General features: G+C 44.1%; 1 protein-coding gene across 12 annotated transcripts in view; it reads left to right on the top strand.

The window, feature by feature from the left end:
- The window catches only part of PHLDB1 (pleckstrin homology like domain family B member 1), a 142625-nt gene that overhangs the window by 108880 nt on the left and 12988 nt on the right, over window positions 1-20757 (top strand). For 11 of the 12 annotated variants that reach the window (XM_033917615.1, XM_033917616.1, XM_033917619.1 and 8 more), the window contains 5 exons: window positions 3196-3312; window positions 5096-5198; window positions 7773-8073; window positions 12038-12128; window positions 17894-18040. In XM_033917615.1, coding sequence (XP_033773506.1) covers window positions 3196-3312; window positions 5096-5198; window positions 7773-8073; window positions 12038-12128; window positions 17894-18040 — 759 coding nt within the window. The remainder of the gene's footprint in view (window positions 1-3195; window positions 3313-5095; window positions 5199-7772; window positions 8074-12037; window positions 12129-17893; window positions 18041-20757) is intronic. The other variant, XM_033917623.1, reaches the window with a different exon arrangement.

Raw genomic sequence — 20757 nt, 5'->3', positions numbered from 1 at the left:
CCTTGTGGAACCCATTTTTACTTCAAAGTTAAATAGTCAGCTAGTTTCTGCTATTTTACCTTTTCGGTAAGGGCCAGTGTCTAGTTTTGTGGATCTAGACCAGTGTCTGTCAAACTGTGTGCCAAGGCACAGTGGTGTGCCCCGAAGAAATTCCGGGTGTGCCATGAGAGATTCCAGAATTTTTCTTTATTAAAAAAAAAATTCCCTTCATAAGTATTACACTAGAATAGACAGCAAGTGTGACGCAAGCAGCAAAACTTGACCACTCCATCTCCAACTTGCTGACAACAATGAGCGACTTCAAATCATTTTGAAAAGAAATCAAAACCCTGCTATTCAAAAAATGTATCCAGATATCTTAACTCTTTCCATTGTCCATCCCCTCCCTCGTAAAATACCCCCTCAAAGTCTCTTCCACTCTTACAATTTTTCTCTTCAAAGTCTCAATCATGTAAACAGCTCCCTAAATTGTAATTTTCCTGGAAATGTCCAGTTATCTTCTTTTGTAATCCGCCTAAAACTGCAAGGTACGGGCGGAATAGAAGTCACTAATGTAATATGTAAGAGTCTGTCAATGTTATGAGCGTCCGTGTGCGTAAGGATGCAACTGCCCAGACAAGCATCATTCTTTGACTTGAATGACACTTGAAAACTAATAAGTAATTTTAGATTCATTTTTGATGCAGTAGTTATGCTAACTTGAGCAACAATAGTCCAAACAAACACTGTGGGTAACCAAAATTTGGTAACTTATCAATGAGGGTGATCAAAGGAAGGTAATAAAAAAAAATAAAAATCACAAAATCACTCTCCTAAGAATTATCCAAACTGCTTTTAACTGTAGTGATATCTTCATAGATAGTCAAAAAATATGCTCAGAGACATGAAGGCAAACACAAGGGGCGAACCCCAAGAATATCGCCTCACCACCCGATCATTGCATATAATTGAACACAAATCAAAAATTCTTTCTTCACTGCAAACGCAGTCAAACTTAAAGATATGCTTATTTAAATGATCTTTACGAAGAAACTTACCGGTATCTTTGTTGAGGGTTCCGACGTTCCTGCTTCAGGGAACCGATATGCAGTCTTAAAGCATAGATTTTAAAGGTGGCGTTGTCTCAAAACAGTAGGGAAGGCTCTTTCAAAAATGCAGGCTTCTTCCACTGCATTCAAACGGCCAGTGGAAGAAGCCTGCATTTTTGAAAGAGCCTTCCCAACTGTTTTGAGACAACGCCACCTTTAAAATCTATGCTTTAAAACTGCATATCGGTTCCCTGACGCAGGGACAAAACAGGCCACGTCGGAACCCTCAACAAAGATAAGTTTGACTGCATTTGCATTGAAGAAAGAATTTTTGATGTGTGTTCAATTATATGCAATGATCGGGTGGTGAGACAATGTTGTTTTTGCCTTCATGTCTCTGAGCATATTTTTGACTATGAAGATATCACTACAGTTAAAAGCAGTTTGGATAATTCTTAGAAGAGTGATTTTGTGATTTTTTTTTTTTTTGAACTTGAGCAACAAAGCAATCAAGACTTTCCCATTTGGATCGTCTTATCTTTGCGAACTTGTATTTTTCAGCTGTGACAGACATTAAATTGAAAAAAAGAGAACTACTGCAGATAGTGAATGATGAAATGCATGTTTGCTTGTCAACTATTGAGCCGCATTTTGAGTTAATTTGCACTCAAAAACAAGCACATCCATCGCATTGATTAGCAATTCTATCTACTTTAGTTTCATCATTGTTACAATTGCCCTTATATAGCTTAAAGAACGTTAATTAAATAACTTTCAAATTTAATTTTTTAATTGGTTTTGCAATTTTATAATTTCAATTATGATGTACCGTGAAAAACATTTGCTCTATTTAACCCCCCTCCCCCTTTACAAAACTGTAGCACGGTTTTTAGCGCCGGCTGTGACAGTAACAGCACCGATGCTCATAGGAATTCTTTGAGCATCACAGCTGTTACTGCCATGGCCAGCGCTAAAAACCACACTACGGTTTTGTAAAATTGGGAGGGAGGAGGGTTAGTGTGCCACAAAAAACATTTGCTGTGTTTAGTGTGCCAGAGCTAAAAAGGTTTGAGAGACACTGATCTAGACAGACAGCACCTTAGTTACCCCCAGCTAGATTCACGTGGATTCCATTGATTTTCATAGGATTGCTTCAGTTCCCTGTAGTGAATCCCTTGGGCTTAGTATAGTTTCCTTTCTGTTGAATATATCCAGAGTATCTGCCCAGTAGTGGTCCTTAATTCATAAAGGGCTAGGTCATGCTGGGCCTGTGCTCACTGGTAGAGGTCTGCACTGGAATGGGGATTGCGGGAATCCCCCCTAACCCACGGGACTCCCACGGGGACCCCCTCTAGCCACAGGACTCCCATGGAGATGGAAGGCTTTGGAAGCAGGGTTCATCCATATAATATAATGGACACGTCAGCCTTAGTAAAAGGGGGGGGGGGTTATAAGTTAATTACCTGAACAGAAAACAAAAAAAGGGTTCCACCAAAGAGATTCCACAAGGAAAACAGCAGCACAAACACAAAAGAAACTGTGGAATTGATGATCCTGTCAGAAGTAATTGCTGCTTTTTATGGGGATGGAGGTAATTCCTTGCGGGGATGGGTGGGGACGGAGAGGATCCTGACGGGGATGGGTGGGGATGGAGAGGATCCTGGCAGGGACGGGTGGGGATGGAGAGGATCCTAACGGGGACGGAGAGGAGCCTGGCGGGGACGGGCGGGGATGGGTGGGATTTCTGTCCCCGCGCAACTCTCTACTCACTGGTGATAAGATCAGGTGAGGTTTTATCCATCAACTCCTGGAAGAGATTGCACCTGATGAATACATCTTTATCTCTCCTCTGTGTACTCCTATTAGGTGCTATGAGTTTTTTAGACCATGAATTGAGGTTTGGGAAAGTCATTCTCTATAACTAATGGCTGGTGGTATCTTCGGTCAACCCATGGACCATTCCAGTGATGTAAACTCAAGCTGTTTAAAAGTATTTGCTGTTTTCTTTGTATCTAGAGTGACATATTCAAGGATTTGGAAAACCAAAGCTTTCTGTGGTAGAATAAGTGTTGGAGGGAGGAAGGAGAAAAAATGTCCATGTGCTCCATTTTTGTTAACCATAAACGACAAGGGGCAGAACTACAGCTCTGTCTTTCACTTACGACAGGTGTATCGCTCCAAAGTGGATAGCGGTGGAGGGGGCACACTGCCACGGATGAGGAGCTCGTCTCCTGCTCCTTCCCCGCTCTCCGTAGCCACCCTCGGGCACAGCAGCTCCCCAAAGGTACAGGTTCTAGAATTTATATTGGGGGAGGGGGCTTGTTGAGCTCATTCTAGGAGGGATGATTCTGGATGTCCTTTGCACCATGTCTTCCTGCTCTGCTCGCTCAAGTGCCCTCAACAAGATGTTCCTGGCACTTTGAGAGCCTGCCCATTTCATTGTGTGCCTGTCACAAAAGAAGGGTCCTTGATGTGCTGCCAGCTCAGATTGAGTTTATGTAAAACATTTTTAATATTCTTGTCCAAATATATTTTATCTCAACTGTATACAATAAAAACATGCCTCATCGTCAGACTGTGAAAATACACTAAGGGACAGATTCTGTAATTGGGTGCCTAAAAACATAGGCACCTAAAATTAAGCACTTGTTTCATATCAATCACACTTAGGCACCCATTACAGAATTGGGCCTGCCTAAAACTTAGGCACCTACAATGTAGGCCAGGGTTCTAAAAGCCTACATTATAGGTGCCTAAGGGCTCCTTTTATCAAGGTGCGCTAGCGGGGTTAGTGCGTCGGACATTTCATCACGCGCTAAGCCCCGCGGAAAGCCAAAAAACTAACGCCTCGTCAATGGCGGTGTTAGCGACTAGTGCGGCAGGCGGTTGAATGCGCGGTGATCCGCACGTTAAACCCCTACCGCAGCTTGATAAAAGGACCCCTAAGTACTTTAGAGAAACGCATCTAATGGTGGCCCTAAACACACCTATTTTGGAGTTAGGCACCTCTCATATGTAGAAAGATAGGCGCCTAGCGCCCAATTCATTTTAATTTTTTTTTCCAATTGTGAGCTAATTAAAGCTCATACTTGAAGCCAATATACTAATTAACCCCTTCTTTTACTAATGCATAGCGCGGATTTCAACACCAGCCGCGGTGGTAACCGCTGCAAAGCTCACAGGAATTCTATGAGCGTTGGAACAGTTACCACCACTGCCGGCGCTAAAACCTGTGCTAGTAAGGGGGGGGGGGGTGTTTTGAAAGCTAAACCATTCCCTATTGTCCTCCACTCCCCAACACTCTTAAGGGCTAAACCCTATACTCTCTCTTCCTCAATTTGAACAGACCAGTCACTGCTCTTTAGTTTGAAACAATTTTTATTGATGGCAAACAACCAAGGCCATGTAACAAAGCAGAAAACAACACAAGAGAAAAGGATCAAACCAGAAGCCATTAAGTCTTTCACCCAACCCACCCCCCAACCATCCCAAACGAACAGAAACTCGTTCCCAGATAAGGAAAATGAAAGCATAAGGTACTTACACTCTTAGCACCCCATGGCAAACCCACACCCAAAAACCACCCCATCACTGAACCCCCCCCTCTCCCCCCATTCCCAAGTCATTGCTCTTTATTGCCTTACCCTCCTTTCATTACTGAAAGGCTTGTCCAAAGAACATGCAAAGAAAACATCTGATTGCCATTTCAAACTTACTGGTATCCCATTTCACAACTTGGGGTTTATAATGGAAAGCCTTGCGTTTTCACTAGTTTCACCTTCCACACCAACGGCATCGCCAAACTAGTTTTTCCCTTCTAAGCGCAGCACTCTGGTTACCTGATAAGCGATTGGCTCTGACTTTGATGGATTTGTGGAAGTACCACTGTGGGGCTTCAGTGTCTTGTCTCTCTTCAGTTCCAGGGACTCTGACTCATCCTCCATTCTGTCTGGGGATTTGTGACTTCTTGCTCCACTTGCACCCTAGTGTAGTCGCAGGGTTTTAAAGAGTTGCTAAGTCAATGAGTCTCAACTCTGTTGACCTTCCTATTTTTGGCTTCTTCCCAGAGCCCTTTGCTCCCGCAGAATGGCACAGGTAGTTTGCCACGGAACTTGGCTGCCACCTTACAGGATATCGAGGTGAAACGCCAGCTGGTGCTACAGCAGAAAGGTAAGTGACATGAAGTGGCTATACAGTATGAGCAATGAAATCTCAGTCTGGTAGTTAATTCCCTGACTGGTTTCCCTATTCCTTTTATCATCCCCTCTTTGATGGGTAATTTGGGGAAATATGATTGAAGTCTGCAAAATCCTGAGTGGAGTAGAACGGGTACAAGTGGATCGATTTTTCACTCCGTCAAAAATTACAAAGATTAGGGGACACTCGAAGTTACAGGGAAATACTCTTAAAACCAATAGGAAGAAATTTTTTTTCATTCAGAGAATAGATAAGCTCTGGAATGTGTTCCTATAGGTTATGGTAAGAGTGGATAGCGTAGCTGGTTTTAAGAAAGGTTTGGACAAGTTCCTGGAGGAAAAGTCCATAGTCTGTTATTGAGAAAGACAATGGGGGAAGCTACTGCTTGCCCTGTATTGGTAGCATGGAATATTGCTACACCTTGGGTTTTGGCCAGGTACTAGTGACCTGGATTGGCCACTGTGAGAACGGGCTACTGGGCTTGATGAACCATTGGTCTGACCAAGTAAGGCTATTCTTATACTGAGCCAGTATTCTTATACTGAGCCAGTATTCTTATACTGAGCCAGTAAGACTATTCTTATGTTAATTTCAAGTCCCTTACTATAAGAGGGCTGAAGGAAAGCTGCCTAGTTAGCCAGCAGAGGTTGCCCCAGGGCAGTTTACTGTCTCCTCCCCCCCCCCTCAGCACATCATTTCTACAATGTGAGGGTCTCGGGAGCTGGGCCTCTTGCGTTTGAGAGGTGGGGGCTGCTCTTTCACACACGAGAAGTATTTGACTAGCTCCAAAGTAGATCTTTTCTTCATTAGTTCTTTCATTTCATGAAGTCCTCTGATTTGCTTTTCTTTTTCTGCATTGGATTATTTATTTCCTCTCCTCTCACTCCTTCCTTACTTTTTGGCCTCCTCTTCCTTTCGTCCCTTTTGATATCATCCCTTTCCTCCTGATTTTTTTTTTTTTCGTCTTCTTCTTTCCCTTCTCCTTACGTTTCTGCTCTTTCTCCTCTCTTTGGCATTTCCTCTTTGTTTTGTAGATGATCAGATCTTTGCTGAGCCTCTGCTGCAAGGTGAGGTAACGAAGAGAAAAGGCAGTAAGGATTCTGGCCTCTGTGCTGATCACTGGAGCCTCTGACGAGAGAATCTGTGATCTGAAAAGGGGCAGCACGGTTTTATGTCTGCATTTTGCTGTATTGCAACCATTGATCAGTATTTGCCATTTTCTGCAATCCGGCAGCCTTCCAGTACAGGCTGTGCCGCTGCTCGCCCTACCTGGCCTATAACACTCAAACAATTTGGCTCCATCTATGGGTTTTTTTTCCTCTACCCCCTCGCCACTCCTTCCTTCATTATACCTTCTCTGTCTCTACCTTTTGGGTTAGGTGGCATCAGTGGCGTAATAAGGGGGTGGGGCGGGGCAGTCCGCTCTAGCTGCCATTTTGGTGGGGGTGCCAGCACTCGTCTGCCTCTCTGCCCCCCCCCACTACTGCACACATGTGCCCCTTCCCCCCCCCCCTCTGTAACATTCCCATTGTAACAACTCCCAACCTGCTGTTCACACCAGCGTCTGCTCTTTCTCTGATGTCACTTCCTGAACCCCAGGTTGGGGTTGCTGCTCATACCGGGAATATTAAAGAGGGGGGGGGGGAGGAGAGGCACGCGTGTGGCAGGAGGGGGCGGAGAAGGAGCAGATGGGAGTGGGGTGGCGGAAAAGAGGGTGGAGGAGGGACACCACTGCCCCTGGCACCTCTCACACTTGCTACACCACTGGGTGGCATGGACAATATGTATGTTCTCAGGAGTCTTGATTTTGGATGGTAGGAAACATATGTGTTGGTTGGTGTAGAGAATGACACGGGGACAAATTTTTCTCCATCCCCGCGGGAACTAATTTTTCCATCCCATCCCGGCGAGTTCTTTTCCTGTCCCTGCCCCATTCCTGCAAGCACCGTCCTCATCTGCATAAGTCTCAAACACTTTAAAATCATAAGTAGCAACATTCTAGAGCTCTGATTGTGATGTCATAATGCCTCATTCCACCAATGCCTAAGCTCCGTCCTCATCTGCACAAGCCTTAAACACTTTAAAATCATAAGTAGCAACATTCTAGAGCTCAGATTGTGATGTCATAATGCCTCATTCCACCGATGCCTAATCTCTGTCCTCATATGCACAAGCCTCAAACACTTTAAAATCATAAGTGTTCGAGGCTTGTGCGGGTAAGGCTGAGCTGACAGGAATGGGGAAGGGACAAGGACAGTGACAAAACTCACAGGGACGGGACAGGGAAATTGAGTTCCTGCGGGGATGGGAACAGATTTGTCCCCATGTGATTCTCTAGTTTGGTGCTCTCGGTTTGGGTGGAATGGATTTTCGTGTGCCACCGTGGCACACTCGTGTTAGCTGCCTGGACTCTGTATTCTCTTGGCATTTGTGGCATGGGTTTGTGTGTGTTCCCTTGATTTGTTTGGTCCAGGTTGAGTGCACTGGTCCCAGGTTTGACTCCCGTATCCTATGTTCACCATTTCTTGTCCTGGGATTGCTCTGCAGGACAACAGGTGATTGAGGAACAGAGACGACGGTTAGCAGAGCTGAAGCAGAAGGCAGCTGTGGAAGCACAGTCTCAGTGGGAAGCTCTGCACGGCCCACCCCCACATCACAACCCCATGTATGGCCTTCCTTTCATGCACCGCTCTATTCTTCACCATCAACGGCCACCTGGTATGCAGCAGCAAGACCAAGGAGAGGAGCCGGACCATGCATATGATACTCTCAGCCTGGAGAGCTCCGACAGCCTCGAAACCAGTGTGTCCACAGGAAACTCTGCCTGCTCGCCAGATAACATATCCAGGTAATATCCTACTCCCAATGCATCAGGTTCCATGTGCACTGTTTTCTTCTTCTTGCACCCAAATAGATGTAGATTTTTCAGTTTGCTCGGCAAAATGCCCAGGGCCGGGGCTGCCTGTAACCGAACCCTCCCTTCTGCGTGACGAGGTCTTTATCTCCTACGCTCAGCTACATACCTGCCTGCCAGGTCCTCCACAGCTATAGCATCAAGAGACAGCGCTAAAGGCCGGAATGTAACAATTTATCACAGTCGCTTCATCGCAGGATGTTTCATTACGGCCACGATGAACTGGCCGTGATGCATTGTCCTCTCCACGACGGCCATGATGAACCTCTCCTTCTCCACCTCCCCTCCCGCAAGTGCTTCTCCTCCAACCCACCCCCCACCAGTGTCTCTCCACCTCTCTCCCCTCCCCCCGCCGATGCTTCTCCTCTTCTCTGCCCTCCCCGTATACCTCTTGAAAAGTGAGCAGCGTCTTCCGCCCCCCTGCTCTGCTGGCCTTGGCTCTTTTCTGGACCAGGAAGTGACATCATAGGGGAGCCGAGGTGGAAGATGTTGCTTGTGCCAGCAAACATTTTTAAAGAGGTATGCAGAGGTAAGGGGGTGGTTCCTACCTTGGGGGGAGGATGCAGGGGGCACTCCTACTTTTGGGGGGGCCCCCCACAATAGGTCAGACGCTGCCATGGATGATTCATTGTGGCCGATTCAGCGATAAAATGGCCGTGTCGAATCATCCTAGACTCCAGGCTGTCTCTCTGGCTGGTGCACACTTTCCTTTGACGCATCCTGCCCACGGGAAGTTGCATTGGAGCAGCGACAGAGGATAGCTCCTGTCACTGAAGCTCTGGAGAACTCGGTGGGTTGGTAAGTAGCGGAGCATGGAAGGAGGAGGTGCCAGACCCTGAGGGGAGCGCATCTCCTTCTCCTACCCAGGGCACACTGAATCCAGCCACACCACTGATACAGAGGATTCCTGTTCCTGGGATGTACTGTAATATGCAAGAGATACCGCTTCAGACTGCTGAGCTCTGTTGTGTTGAGTGTTCTGGGAGAATGGAAGAACAGTTCTTGTGCAGAGGATCATGGGAGATTTCAGTTTCAGCATCTTGCTTTTATTACAGTTGAAATGAAGCTTTGTCTCAAGTCACAGATTTCACGATCTCTAGAGAACTGAACAATGAACTTTTATATAAATGTGGCCACAGGGGCAGGGTGGAGGATAGGAAACCAAGCTAGGCCAGACAAGGGCTCACTCCTCCAGCCACTGGCATGCCTGGCCAATCAGACCCGTAATTCATAGCCAGAGTAAAACCAGCAGATTTAACCTATGTGCAGCTTCTCCAAAACAGATCAGCTCTTTTTTTTCCTGAGCCAGGAATTCCAGCAAGTTTAAACTCTCTCCTATGTTTAAAATTTTATGAAGGCTATTGAAAGAATTCAGCCAGGAACATGGGACTGAAAGAGTGGGAGGAGAGAGGAGCAATAACAGAGCCAGGAACATAGGGGAAATGGTTACTGAAAGATTTAAAATATTAACGTGCCACAAAGGGGAAGAGATACAGTGAAGGGGGTGGTAGATTCAAAACACTACCATCAGATTGATTTTTTTTTTTTTTGGCTTAAAAAAATTTGAGGGGAGAAGCTGGACTCAGGGAGATGGTGGTCATGGATGGGAGCATAGGAACGGGGACAAAAAGGGGAATGCTGCGTGGGGGTGGTATATGGACACAGAGGGGTAACACTAGACACGGGAGGGTATATGGACACAGAGAGAAGATAGCTAGACATGGGGAAGAATAACGCAGCAGGAAGATGCTGGACAGGGGAGGGCATAAGGATATAGAAGAGTGATACTGTACACAGGGGGAGGGGATCATAGAATGGTGAGATGATGAAGGGAAATACTAGAAAGAGACGTATAAGAGACATAGAGAAGGGAGATGCTGAACATGGGGAACAGTACACACACAGAGATAGAAGCTGGATGGTGCACATGGAGAAAGAAGAAATGTCAAATGGTCAGGAGACCCTGGAAAGTGAGTTAAGAGAAGACAAAAGAAAACAGAGACCAGCACCTGAAACCAACATGATTTGAAGAATAAAATGACGAGACAACAAAAGGTAGAAAAAATAATTTGATTTCCTATTTTGTGATTAGAATATATCAGATTTGAAATATGTATCTTGCTAGAGCTGGTGTTAGACATAACTGGGGACCGCAAAGCCCAGGCCACCCACGGTTAGCCGCAGGAAAGGGTCACTGTGTCATTCTCTAGTTGAGAGTTCATTTCCCACTGCAGCAACTTGTGACTGAGCAAGTCACTTAACACTTTGTTGCCCCATGTAACTCGCTTTGATTGTATAAACCACACAGAAAAAGCCCTACCCCTTTCACAATATTTGCATTCCCACCTTTTTGTAGGCTCAATTGTAGTAGCTGCTTGGGTTCTGGGTGTTGGTGTATTTTTTCTCCCCAGGTTTTGTGTTACTTCCAGTATACCCAATAGTGGAGGGAGCTGGATGACACCAACATTTGGAGAAAGTGTGGTATTGTGAATAGTAAAAGGAAGCGTTCTGCACCAATTACTGGGGGTGTTTTTGCAGACATGGAGCATCTTGTTTGCAGAACTGGAAGTTTAGGGTTCCTTTTGGGATTCTGTTCCATTTTATATAGGTGCATGTTATTGACAAGACACCAGATTTCACTCCCATATAAGGGGACTGATTGAATAATGCTATCAAATTTTAATAAGTGGGGCGTTACTTGCCCAAAGGTTTCTTTGTTGCATATGGAGCTCTTGGAGTTCTTTTTTTTTTTTTTCGCTTGTGTATATATAGCCAAGGTATATATAGAAAGGGCTAGAAATTGTGTTCGAATTTTGGAGCTTGACCACTTCTATAATCTTTCCTTATCAGGGACAGGTTTTGTCATCTTCCTCGTTTGAACTCCACCATCTTGGGCAAATGAGCCTACAAGATCCAACACTTAGTTTCATACCCACAAAGCTCAGTAATAATCAAGTCGCCAGCAATACCAGCCTGGCCGCTGTCCAAACACCTGGCTTCCTAGTCCCTCGTACAGCCTGGCAGACAGATCTGGCTAAGTGAATGATTTGCGATTCCACTAGGTTCTCTAACTGTACTTGCAGCTGACCCAGCTGCTAGTTAACTGTGTTTTATAGCCTGCCAGACATAAGTGACTATATTCCACTAGGACCTCTAGCAATTCATGGGAGAAAATATTTTTTCACTCAATGTACTGTTAAGCTCTGGAACTCATTGCTAGAGAATATAGTAAAAGCAGTTAGCATAGCTGGGTTTAAAAAAAAAGGTTTGGATAAGTTCCTGGAGAAAAAGGCCATAAACTGTTATTAAAGTAGATAGTTTCATAGTTTATTAAAATTTGATTGAACGCTAAACATAGAATTCAAAGCGTTGTACATTGAAATAAATGGGGGAATTAATATTAAAACAAACATGACTTAGTACAAAACCATTTACATACTGGATCTGTGGAAAGCCATTGCTTATTGCTGAGGTTGATAGTAATTTTTTTTATTGTTAGAATAGCCATATTGGATCAGATCAATGGTCCATCTAGCTGGGTTTTATTATACAGATATCTCTGGGGGCTGTGTCTAGGATCTGAGGTAATCCATTAAGTCCTATGCATGACGAGGGAGGGGGGGCTCCTTTATCACACTACAGACCAGTAGTTGCCATAGTACTGCAATTCCTTGGAAACGCATGTAAAAATGTCATGCAAATATGATAATTTGAATCTGACGCTTTAGCCCTTGTAGCTCCACACCCCGCCTGACACTCAGTCCTCGGGGCTATCTGTACAATAAAACCCGGGACCCAGGGATTTCTGGGCCCTGTACAGCCTTTCATTTGTCTCATGGGATTGGAAAGTTCCATCCGCCCAGCGTAGGGACTCATGATTTGTTTACCTGTTTTACAGTGCCAGTGGGGCGGAGGTATTAAAGATCGAGGAGATGGAGAAGATGCTGAAGGAAGCGCATGCAGAGAAAACCCGACTTGTGGAAGCTCGAGTGAGTTCACAATCTTTTATTCTTTCAGTTGACAGCCTGTTTGGGAATTGGTCAGTGGTGGCGCATAGAAGCGGTGGGTTTATTTATATTACTTTGGACCTTGCAGTAGGTTATTGTCTGAGAAATGGTTATCTCTATAAACTTTGTGATTGCAACTGACTCAATGGCAGCTATTCAGCAAATTCAAAGAAATACAAACAAAACAGCTGCATTACGTCATAGTTATTACCCTGGGTTAATTTTCAAAACTAATACAAAGTGCCAGGAATTATACTGACATTAATAATCGACGTAAGCACTTAAATTCCATCTATAATATCCCTCCCCTCCCATCCAACAATTTAATGAAGAAATAAACCAAAAAGATTCCCCCCCCCCCGCCCCATCCTGGATATGTCTAGAAATAAACAAAATAAGAACATAAGAAATGCCTTCACCGGATCAGACCGAGGTCCATCTTGTCCGGCGATCCGCGCACGCAGTGGCCCATTTAGGTACTCCTTTTTGGAGACCCGAATTTCCCGTATCCCTCAATATGATTTGCAAGAAGGTGTGCATCCAACTTACGCTTGAAACTCGGAACAGTAGTCTCCGCCACAACCTCCTCAGGGAGAGCATTCCAAGCGCCAACCACTTGCTGTGAGAAACAGAACTTCCTAACATTTGTCCTAAACCTGCTGCCACTCAGTTTCAGGCTATGACCCCATGTCCGTGTCACCTCCAAAAATGTTAGTAATGCTGTTTCCTGGTCTATTTTATCAAATCCTTTTAATATTTTAAAAGTCTATCATATCCCCTCACAATCTTCTCTTCTCGAGGGTGAATAGTCCCAGTTTTCTGAGGCGTTCTTTGTAGCTCAAATTTTCCATACCTTTGACTAATTTTGTGGCTCGCCTCTGCACCCTCTCCAGCAGAGTCATATCCTTCTTAAGGTATGGAGACCAGTGTTGGACACAGTATTCCAAGTGAGATCTGACCATTGCTCTGTAAAGTGGCATTATGACCTCTTCCGATCTACTCGTGATCCCCTTCTTAATCATGCCCAACATCCTGTTTGCTTTCTATATTAAAGTAACAAAGGATGTCAACAGGCCCCAGACCAAATTTTAAAAATTGCTGTGCCCCAACATATCAGCATTCATCTTTTCGTATTTGTAACCTAAACATAAACTGGCCCACCAAAAGGAAAGTTGAGATGGTTGCAATTTTTCCAATTGCGGGTTATCATTTGCATAGCTATCCCTGTCATAATTAGGAAAAGCCTGCATTTGTAGCCATCCATGGGAGGTTTGATATGCAGCTATGTTCCACATACGTCAATGGGATTGTCGATTCCAGTATGAGGTTAATCTGTCCCCATATTGACTTCTAGAAGCTGAGTATCAAAGGACAATAGAACAACAGATCCAGTGTCCCAATGTCTAAATGACAGTGCCAGCATCTATTGTAACTCTACTTTTAACTATGCCTTGTACCTCTCACCTTCCTGCACCTCCCACCTACCTGCCTTCTCCCTACCTGCATCTCCCACCTACCTGCACCTGACTTCCTAAGCCACGCCGATTGACTTGTTTATAACCTCTCTATCTCCTTCTTGCCTGCTCCCGACTCGCTAAGTTATATTGATTGATTGACTTATTTGTAAATTTTGCCGTAGATGTACAGTCTCTTGTCATGTAAACTGCTCTGAACTATTCTGGTACTGCGGTATACAAAAATAAAGTTATTATTATTATTAGATTTAGAACTGTCTAACTTGTGTAACCTAAAAGGGGTCCAAAAAAATCTATGTAACAGAAAAAAAAACATGCTTGTCTCATAGATGCTGACGCTGTACTTTTCATCCTCCAAGTCCAAATTCGTGGCCATTGGGACCCAGAAATGTACTGCTTTATCTCAATGCTCCAAATGTCTCTATATTTTAGAGGTGTTGATACATATTGCTTTATAGCTTTGAACCACCTCTGGACTTTTGAGGCTCTCTTCCTCCATTTTTTTTGGGGTGGGGGTAGATAAGAGATCTCATTATTTTTTTATTAACATTAGCACGTGGCCATTAATTTGGAAAATGGGAAATCAGCCATTTTCCAGCTGCGGCTTTAGCTGCGCAGGAAAGACCTGCGTACGGATGCGCTAAGGACACTTTCTACCACATATATATATTAGTACTTATCATTTCTATAGGCAGACATACGCAGCTCTGTACATTAAACATATAAGAGACAATCCCTATGATGCCTGTGATACCTAATCAGCTCTGCACTGATACATCTGAGGATGCAGAACTATTATTTTGATAACTTTGTTATGATGCTGCTTACAGATGCTGTAGGGCTGATGTGGAGCCCTATGGCCTGCTATGGTGACCCACCTAATTCCATTGCTTATGACCATAGGATCAAGCTCTTTTATCATGTACGGAGGAGGGATGGAGGATGATTTGAATTGTGTTAGCGTCTCCAATCATTTCGAAAGATTGGGACCTATGATCTTGGTGATGGTGAAAATAGACCTGGCGTTTTATTTGCATAATGCTACATTGGTGATTTTATTGTTTTTAAAGATTAAGAATGCCTGGGATTTTGTGAGACTATTGCAGTGCATCAACAATACTGATAATTAACCGGTATATGATGAGATTAATCCTCTTACTACATATTGCACTTAAAATACTGACGATTGTACACTTCTCCCTCCGTATTCGCTGTGATAGGGGATTAACAGAACCGCAAATACAGAAAAACCGCGAATAACTCTTTCATATGTTATTCGTTGTTTTCTATTATAAACCATCGTGAATAGGGTGAAACCGCGAATAACGTGGTGGGAGACCTGGCCTGTTCCTGAAGGAGAGGCAAAACACGGTGAAGAAAGTGCTGGGAATCAGCAATTTTCACTGTAAAAGCTTGGAATCAGTGAGTTCTCTATGCAAGCTGATGTAATTTGGGGGGAGGAGCCAGCAAGCTAAAAAACGTGAACAATCGAAACCGCGAATGCTGAAACCGCAAATACGGAGGAAGAAGTGTACTATACTCTTGCTGCAGGTATTGTTGAAATGTGGCTATGTCGGGACACAGGTATTTAGTATTCAGTGTGAACGGCTATTTCCTTGCTATACTGGGACTTTTAATTTTTTTGCTTTTAATTGCACTGCTGTGGCACCTGATTTCTCTAGACCAGGCTTATTTTCACCATCACCAGTGGGGTTCTTTTCTGCTTTTTGACCTTGGTGCATATGCAAAATGCACCCAAATATACCTTCGCTCACTTTCATCACGCCGGCAAGGAAAGCCAATGGACAGGGTACAGTTTCACGCCCCAGCATCCCATTCAGCCATACATAGCTAGCTCTAGCTTTGCTCTGAGTCCCTTTTTGTTGATCATTGTTTGGAACTTGTGAACACCAGTCAGCTAAGCTTCAGCCCTGCACAATCTTATCCACATACAAACTTGCCCATCTGTTCTTTAAATATCCTGGTAGAACCTCTTAAGAGTCTGCAGCCTTCTTGCTGCTCAGCTGTTTTGGATCCAAGCATCAGGTGAGTAAAGGGGAGAGATCCTTTCTCTATAGATACAGATGAGGAATATCTGAATGTCCTACTGCTGCCTAACTTAAATCATTGCACACAATAGACTCCAAAATAAAGTTGCCACAGAAACTTGCAAAAAGACCAACAAAAAGGCAAAAATGGTCAAGGGTTCCAAGAGTGGTTGAAGAACAGCAAACACCACAAAAACTTAAATAAACAACTAGCGTTGAATGAACAAACGCTTAAATGTGAATAACCTGTGGCGTTCCATCTGCCCTGTCCTACTTCCCCTGGACATCGGATGAAGATTTATTGAAGCTAAGTTGGGCTATTTTTACTTTTTGGGAGCTGGCTGGGGGGTTCCCAGAGTGGTTGTTGTAACTGTTTTCACCTGTGTTTATTTTACACTGTTTTTGATGGTGGTAGTGTTATTTAGATTTAAAACACACGCAGGTACCCTATGATGGTGTGTAGGTGGTGGTCTTCTAGGCGCCACCTTGTTGCGTGAAGCGTTGGAGCATTGCTCCCGTCGCTGACCCCTCACACTGAGGGTACCTAAATTTCACAAAATTCTTAAAGTTATTCACATTTAAGTGTTTGTTCATTCAACGCTAGTTGTTTATTTAAGTTTTTGTGGTGTTTGCTGTTCTTCGACCACTCTTGGAACCCTTGACCATTTTTGCCTTTTTGTTGGTCTAACTTAAATCATTTGCAATTGGTACAGTCTGCACAGGTAATTGACTGTACCAATTAAAATGTCAGGAAAAGAAATGGAGGTGCCCTTGGGTGCCTCCCAAAAACAGCGCCTTTTTCCTGATCAGTGGTGTAGCGAGGGTGAGAGGCATCCGGGGCAGTGGTGCCACCCTACCCCCCCCCCCCCCGCAACCCATGCACTTCCTCCGCACCTCTAGCTGAAGTTGTTACTCGCAGCAGTCAACAACGTGCTCCCCACGATCCCATATGTTCTCCCTCTGACATCACTTCTCCCTCTGACATCACTTCCTCTGATATCACTTCTTCGGATGTGACATCAGCGGGAGAGCCGACGGGATCGCAAAGAGCATGTCGTTGACCGCCCTGAACAACTTCACCTAGAGGCGTGGGGGAAGGGAAGGGGGTGCGTGCATGGAGAGGAATGGGAAGAGGCGGGGAGGGGGGTTGCTGATGCCCCTGCCAACATGGCACCCAGGGCGGGCTGCCCCCCTTGCCTCCCCATACTATGCCACTACTCCCGATTAAAGAGGTGCCTAAGGGAGCCTATGGCCACTGCAACTAGAAGTGGCTTTAGGCGTCCTTAGGTGCCTCTTTAGGTTGGCACCAGAAATGTAGGCCTTTAATACCCTGGCCTACATTTCATGTCGCCACGATTCTCCAAATGGCGCCGTTCCATGATCGACCCTATGATGTGGTAAGGGCTCGTGCACCTACAAAGATGATGGGATAATCGTGTGCCAGATGCCAACGCGCCGACAATCCAGCGCCAACAATTCGGCGCAAGACAGAAGCGCGTGGGGGAAAAAGTAATTTTTAAAGAGGTCCGATGGGGGGTTTGGGGTTGCAACCCCCCCAGTTTATTGGTTAGTGTTCACGCTGCTGTTGGAGAGGGGTTCGGGGGGTTGGAAACCTCCATTATAGCGAAAACGGAACCTTTTCTGATTTTTTTCGGGAAAAGTTCCATTTTCTCTATAATGTGGGGGGTTTCACCCCCCACGCCCCCCTGCAACAGCAGCGCGAACACTAACCAATAAAGTGGGGTGGTTGCCACCCCAAACCCCCAGTCGGAGCTCTTTAAAAATTACTTTTTCCCCCGCGTGCTTCTGTCTTGCGCCAAATTGTCGGCGCTGGATTGTCGGCGTGCTGGCGTCTGGCGTGTGATTATCCTGTTACCTTTGTAGGTTGCTGCTGATAATGGCACTGTTTGCAGAATCTGGCCCTGGGTCCATCAGTCATTTTTCTCTGTCCTGGTAACAAAGAGAAATAAAACAAAATAAAGAAAATACAAAAATGACACCTTTTTATTGGACTAACTTAATCCATTTTTTTGATTAGCTTTTAAAGGCAATGCCTTCTTCTTGGGGTCAAAAACAAGCACATGATGACAAAAATCTGAATAGATAAATGAAACCGAGTTTCGATAAACTTGTTTACCTAAGTGTAGTACTTTGTAGACTAAAGGCCATGCTTTATAGGTGACCTGTGAAGTGGACTGAAGTGCTTATGAGCTTTTTGTTATAGGAGAGGGAGGTGGAGATGCGGCGTCAGGCCCTGGAGGACGAGAGGAAGCGGCGGGAGGAGTTGGAAAAGCGGCTGCAAGATGAAACTGTCCATCGCCAGCGGCTGATCGAGAAAGAAGTCAAGATGAGAGAGAAACATTTCTCCCAGGTAAGAAGGACAAGAGCAGCTGGTCTTCAGCTCCATGTGTGTTATATATGTGTGCCTATGTTCCTTCATTGGGGTGGAAGAAGGGGGTGTTATCTCAACAGGATCTTTCTCTGGTGACTTGAGCTCCTACAGAAGTTTATTTAAAGCCCATACTGTATTTTTTATTTTATTCTGGATTTAGCTTTATTCAATAGCTGTGTAAATCAAAAGTCTTTCTTAAAGAGAACTCTTTGAGTTTGCAAAACCGTAAAGGAACGGGTGCCCCTGCCAAATTCCCTTGCCCTCCAATGTCCAGGGTCTCCTTTCTAATGTCATCCTTTGACCCGGCAAACTGCAAGAGTTCACTCCAGACTGTTTCTACCCAGAAGCAATCTTTCTCCACGAACAAGCAAACACATTTCTGTGAGATCAAGTGCAAACATGTTTTGGCATTTAGGAGGGAAGTTATCAAAGTGGGCTACAGTCAAGACGGGCTATTTTAGCATAGGATCTCATTTTTATGCAATGAGACCTAGTTACTAATAAAGAGTCAACAGTAAAACAATCCATATTAATAATGGACCATATTAATAACATTCCCCGTTTAATTAAAGAAGACAGAAATGTCTCTAGAAGTCAAAATCACTGCTATATGTAATAATGTTGAACCAAGTATAGAACAGTGAAGCCACTGTGACATCACTGATAAGGTTGTCTCTTAGGCATTGGTGGAATGAGGCATTATGACATCACAAGAGACTGAGAACTTTTCACAATCAATGGGGGAAGTTATCAATGAGAGCTACCATTAAGATTTGTTATTTTATCACTAACTCGTACAGAGAGTGGTAGAAAACTTGAACGCTCTTCTGGAGTCTGTCATAGGGAAAAACACCCTCCAGGATTCAAGACAAAGTTAGACAAGTTCCTGCTGAACAAGGACATACGCTAGTAGGGCTAGTCTCAGTTAGGGCGCTGGTCTTTGACCAAAGGGCCCCTGCATGAGCGGACTGCTGGGCATGACGGACCCCGGGTCCGACCCAGCAGCGGCAATTCTTATGTTCTTATTTTAGCAAACATTTTATCCAATGAGACCCTGTCCTAAAATAGCTTGACTTGTGTTAAAATAGCCTGTCTTAATGGTTTAGCCCACTTAGATAAAGTCCTCCCACCCTTAACCCTTAACTACGCAACCATCTGCCAATGAGCTGGCACTTTTCTTTGATACAAAAATCAAGGATATTAGATCACATCTAGGACCTTCCTCTTCTGCCTCTCCTTCTTACACTCCCGACGATTCTACGAATCTCTCATTCAGCACCTGTTCAAATTTCAAAATGCCCTCACTAGCAAATCTTCTCCTTATCTTACAATCCTTAAATACCTCCAACAATCTTATGGAGAGTATTCCCCCCTCACTCCTTAAAAAATTATTTTCCATCTTCGGCCCATTCATCTGGGAAATGGTATCCAAGTCTCTTTCTGACAACCTAGTACCTACTGCTTGGAAAACAGCCCTCGTTATCCCAAAATTGAAACAGCACAATTTAGACCCCTCTCAGCCGGCAAATTACCGCCCCATCGCTAACCTACCCTTAATCTCTAAACTAACTGAAAAAATCATTCACACTCAACTTACAGAATTTATCGAAAACACCCATGCCCTACATCCATGTCAAACAGGCTTTCGTTCTTCACATTCCACTGAACTGTCACTGCTAGGCCTCATCTCAACTATTCATTACTATCATGATCACCAAAAATCTGTTCTTCTTATTTCCCTCGACCTGTCCGCAGCCTTCGACACTATTGATCACTCTCTCCTTATTAATCGACTTAAAGACTGCGGTATTACAGGTCCGGCTCTTTTATGGTTCATTTCATACTTTAATGAACGTAGATTTAAAGTTCATGTAAAGAATGAAGCTTCCCAACCTATATCACCAACCTATGGTGTTCCGCAAGGATCTATTCTATCTCCACTACTATTCAACATCTTTCTGTCTCCTCTTCTTACGCTAGCACAATCTATTGGATTCACAATCTTCGCCTATGCAGATGACATACAACTACTCCACCCAGTCAACACTCAAACACTTCAGATATAATAGACATAAACAATAAACTGGATGCTGTAAATGACTGGCTTTATACAAATAAACTCTCTCTCAACATTGATAAATCCCGTGCCCTACTACTCCCAATCAAAAACATTGAATCTCTATCTGGCAAAATTTCTATCAAATCCACTCCTATACAAATGGAAACAAAAATAAAATTATTAGGAGTCATTATCGATAAGGATCTCACATTCCATGATCAAATCAGTTCGGTAGTAAAAATCTGTTTCTTCAAACTTCGTCTTATTCGTTCATTAACTTCGATTTTAGGGACAGATGCAATCACAATTCTGGTTCACTCTCTAGTCATTTCTCACTTAGACTATTGCAACTCTCTTTATAACGGCCTCCCACAAAAAGAAATTTGCCGCTTACAATTAATACAAAATACAGCAATAAAACTCATTTACAAAATAGGCAAATATGATCATGTTACCCCGCTTTTGAAAGAGGCACATTGGTTACCTAACATACATCGTATCACCTATAAAATCATCTTGCTTACTTTCAAAATAAAACTCTCACACCAGCCTCTATATCTTGATAAGGTTCTCATTCCTCAATGTTCCTCACGTACTCTGAGGTCAACAGATCAAAAACTTTTACGAATCCCTTCCG

The sequence above is a fragment of the Geotrypetes seraphini genome, chromosome 13, assembly GCF_902459505.1.
Source record: "Geotrypetes seraphini chromosome 13, aGeoSer1.1, whole genome shotgun sequence".
Classification (NCBI taxonomy): Eukaryota; Metazoa; Chordata; class Amphibia; order Gymnophiona; family Dermophiidae; genus Geotrypetes; species Geotrypetes seraphini.
Note: the sequence above shows the minus strand (reverse complement) of the source record. Positions and strands in the feature narration are given on the sequence as shown.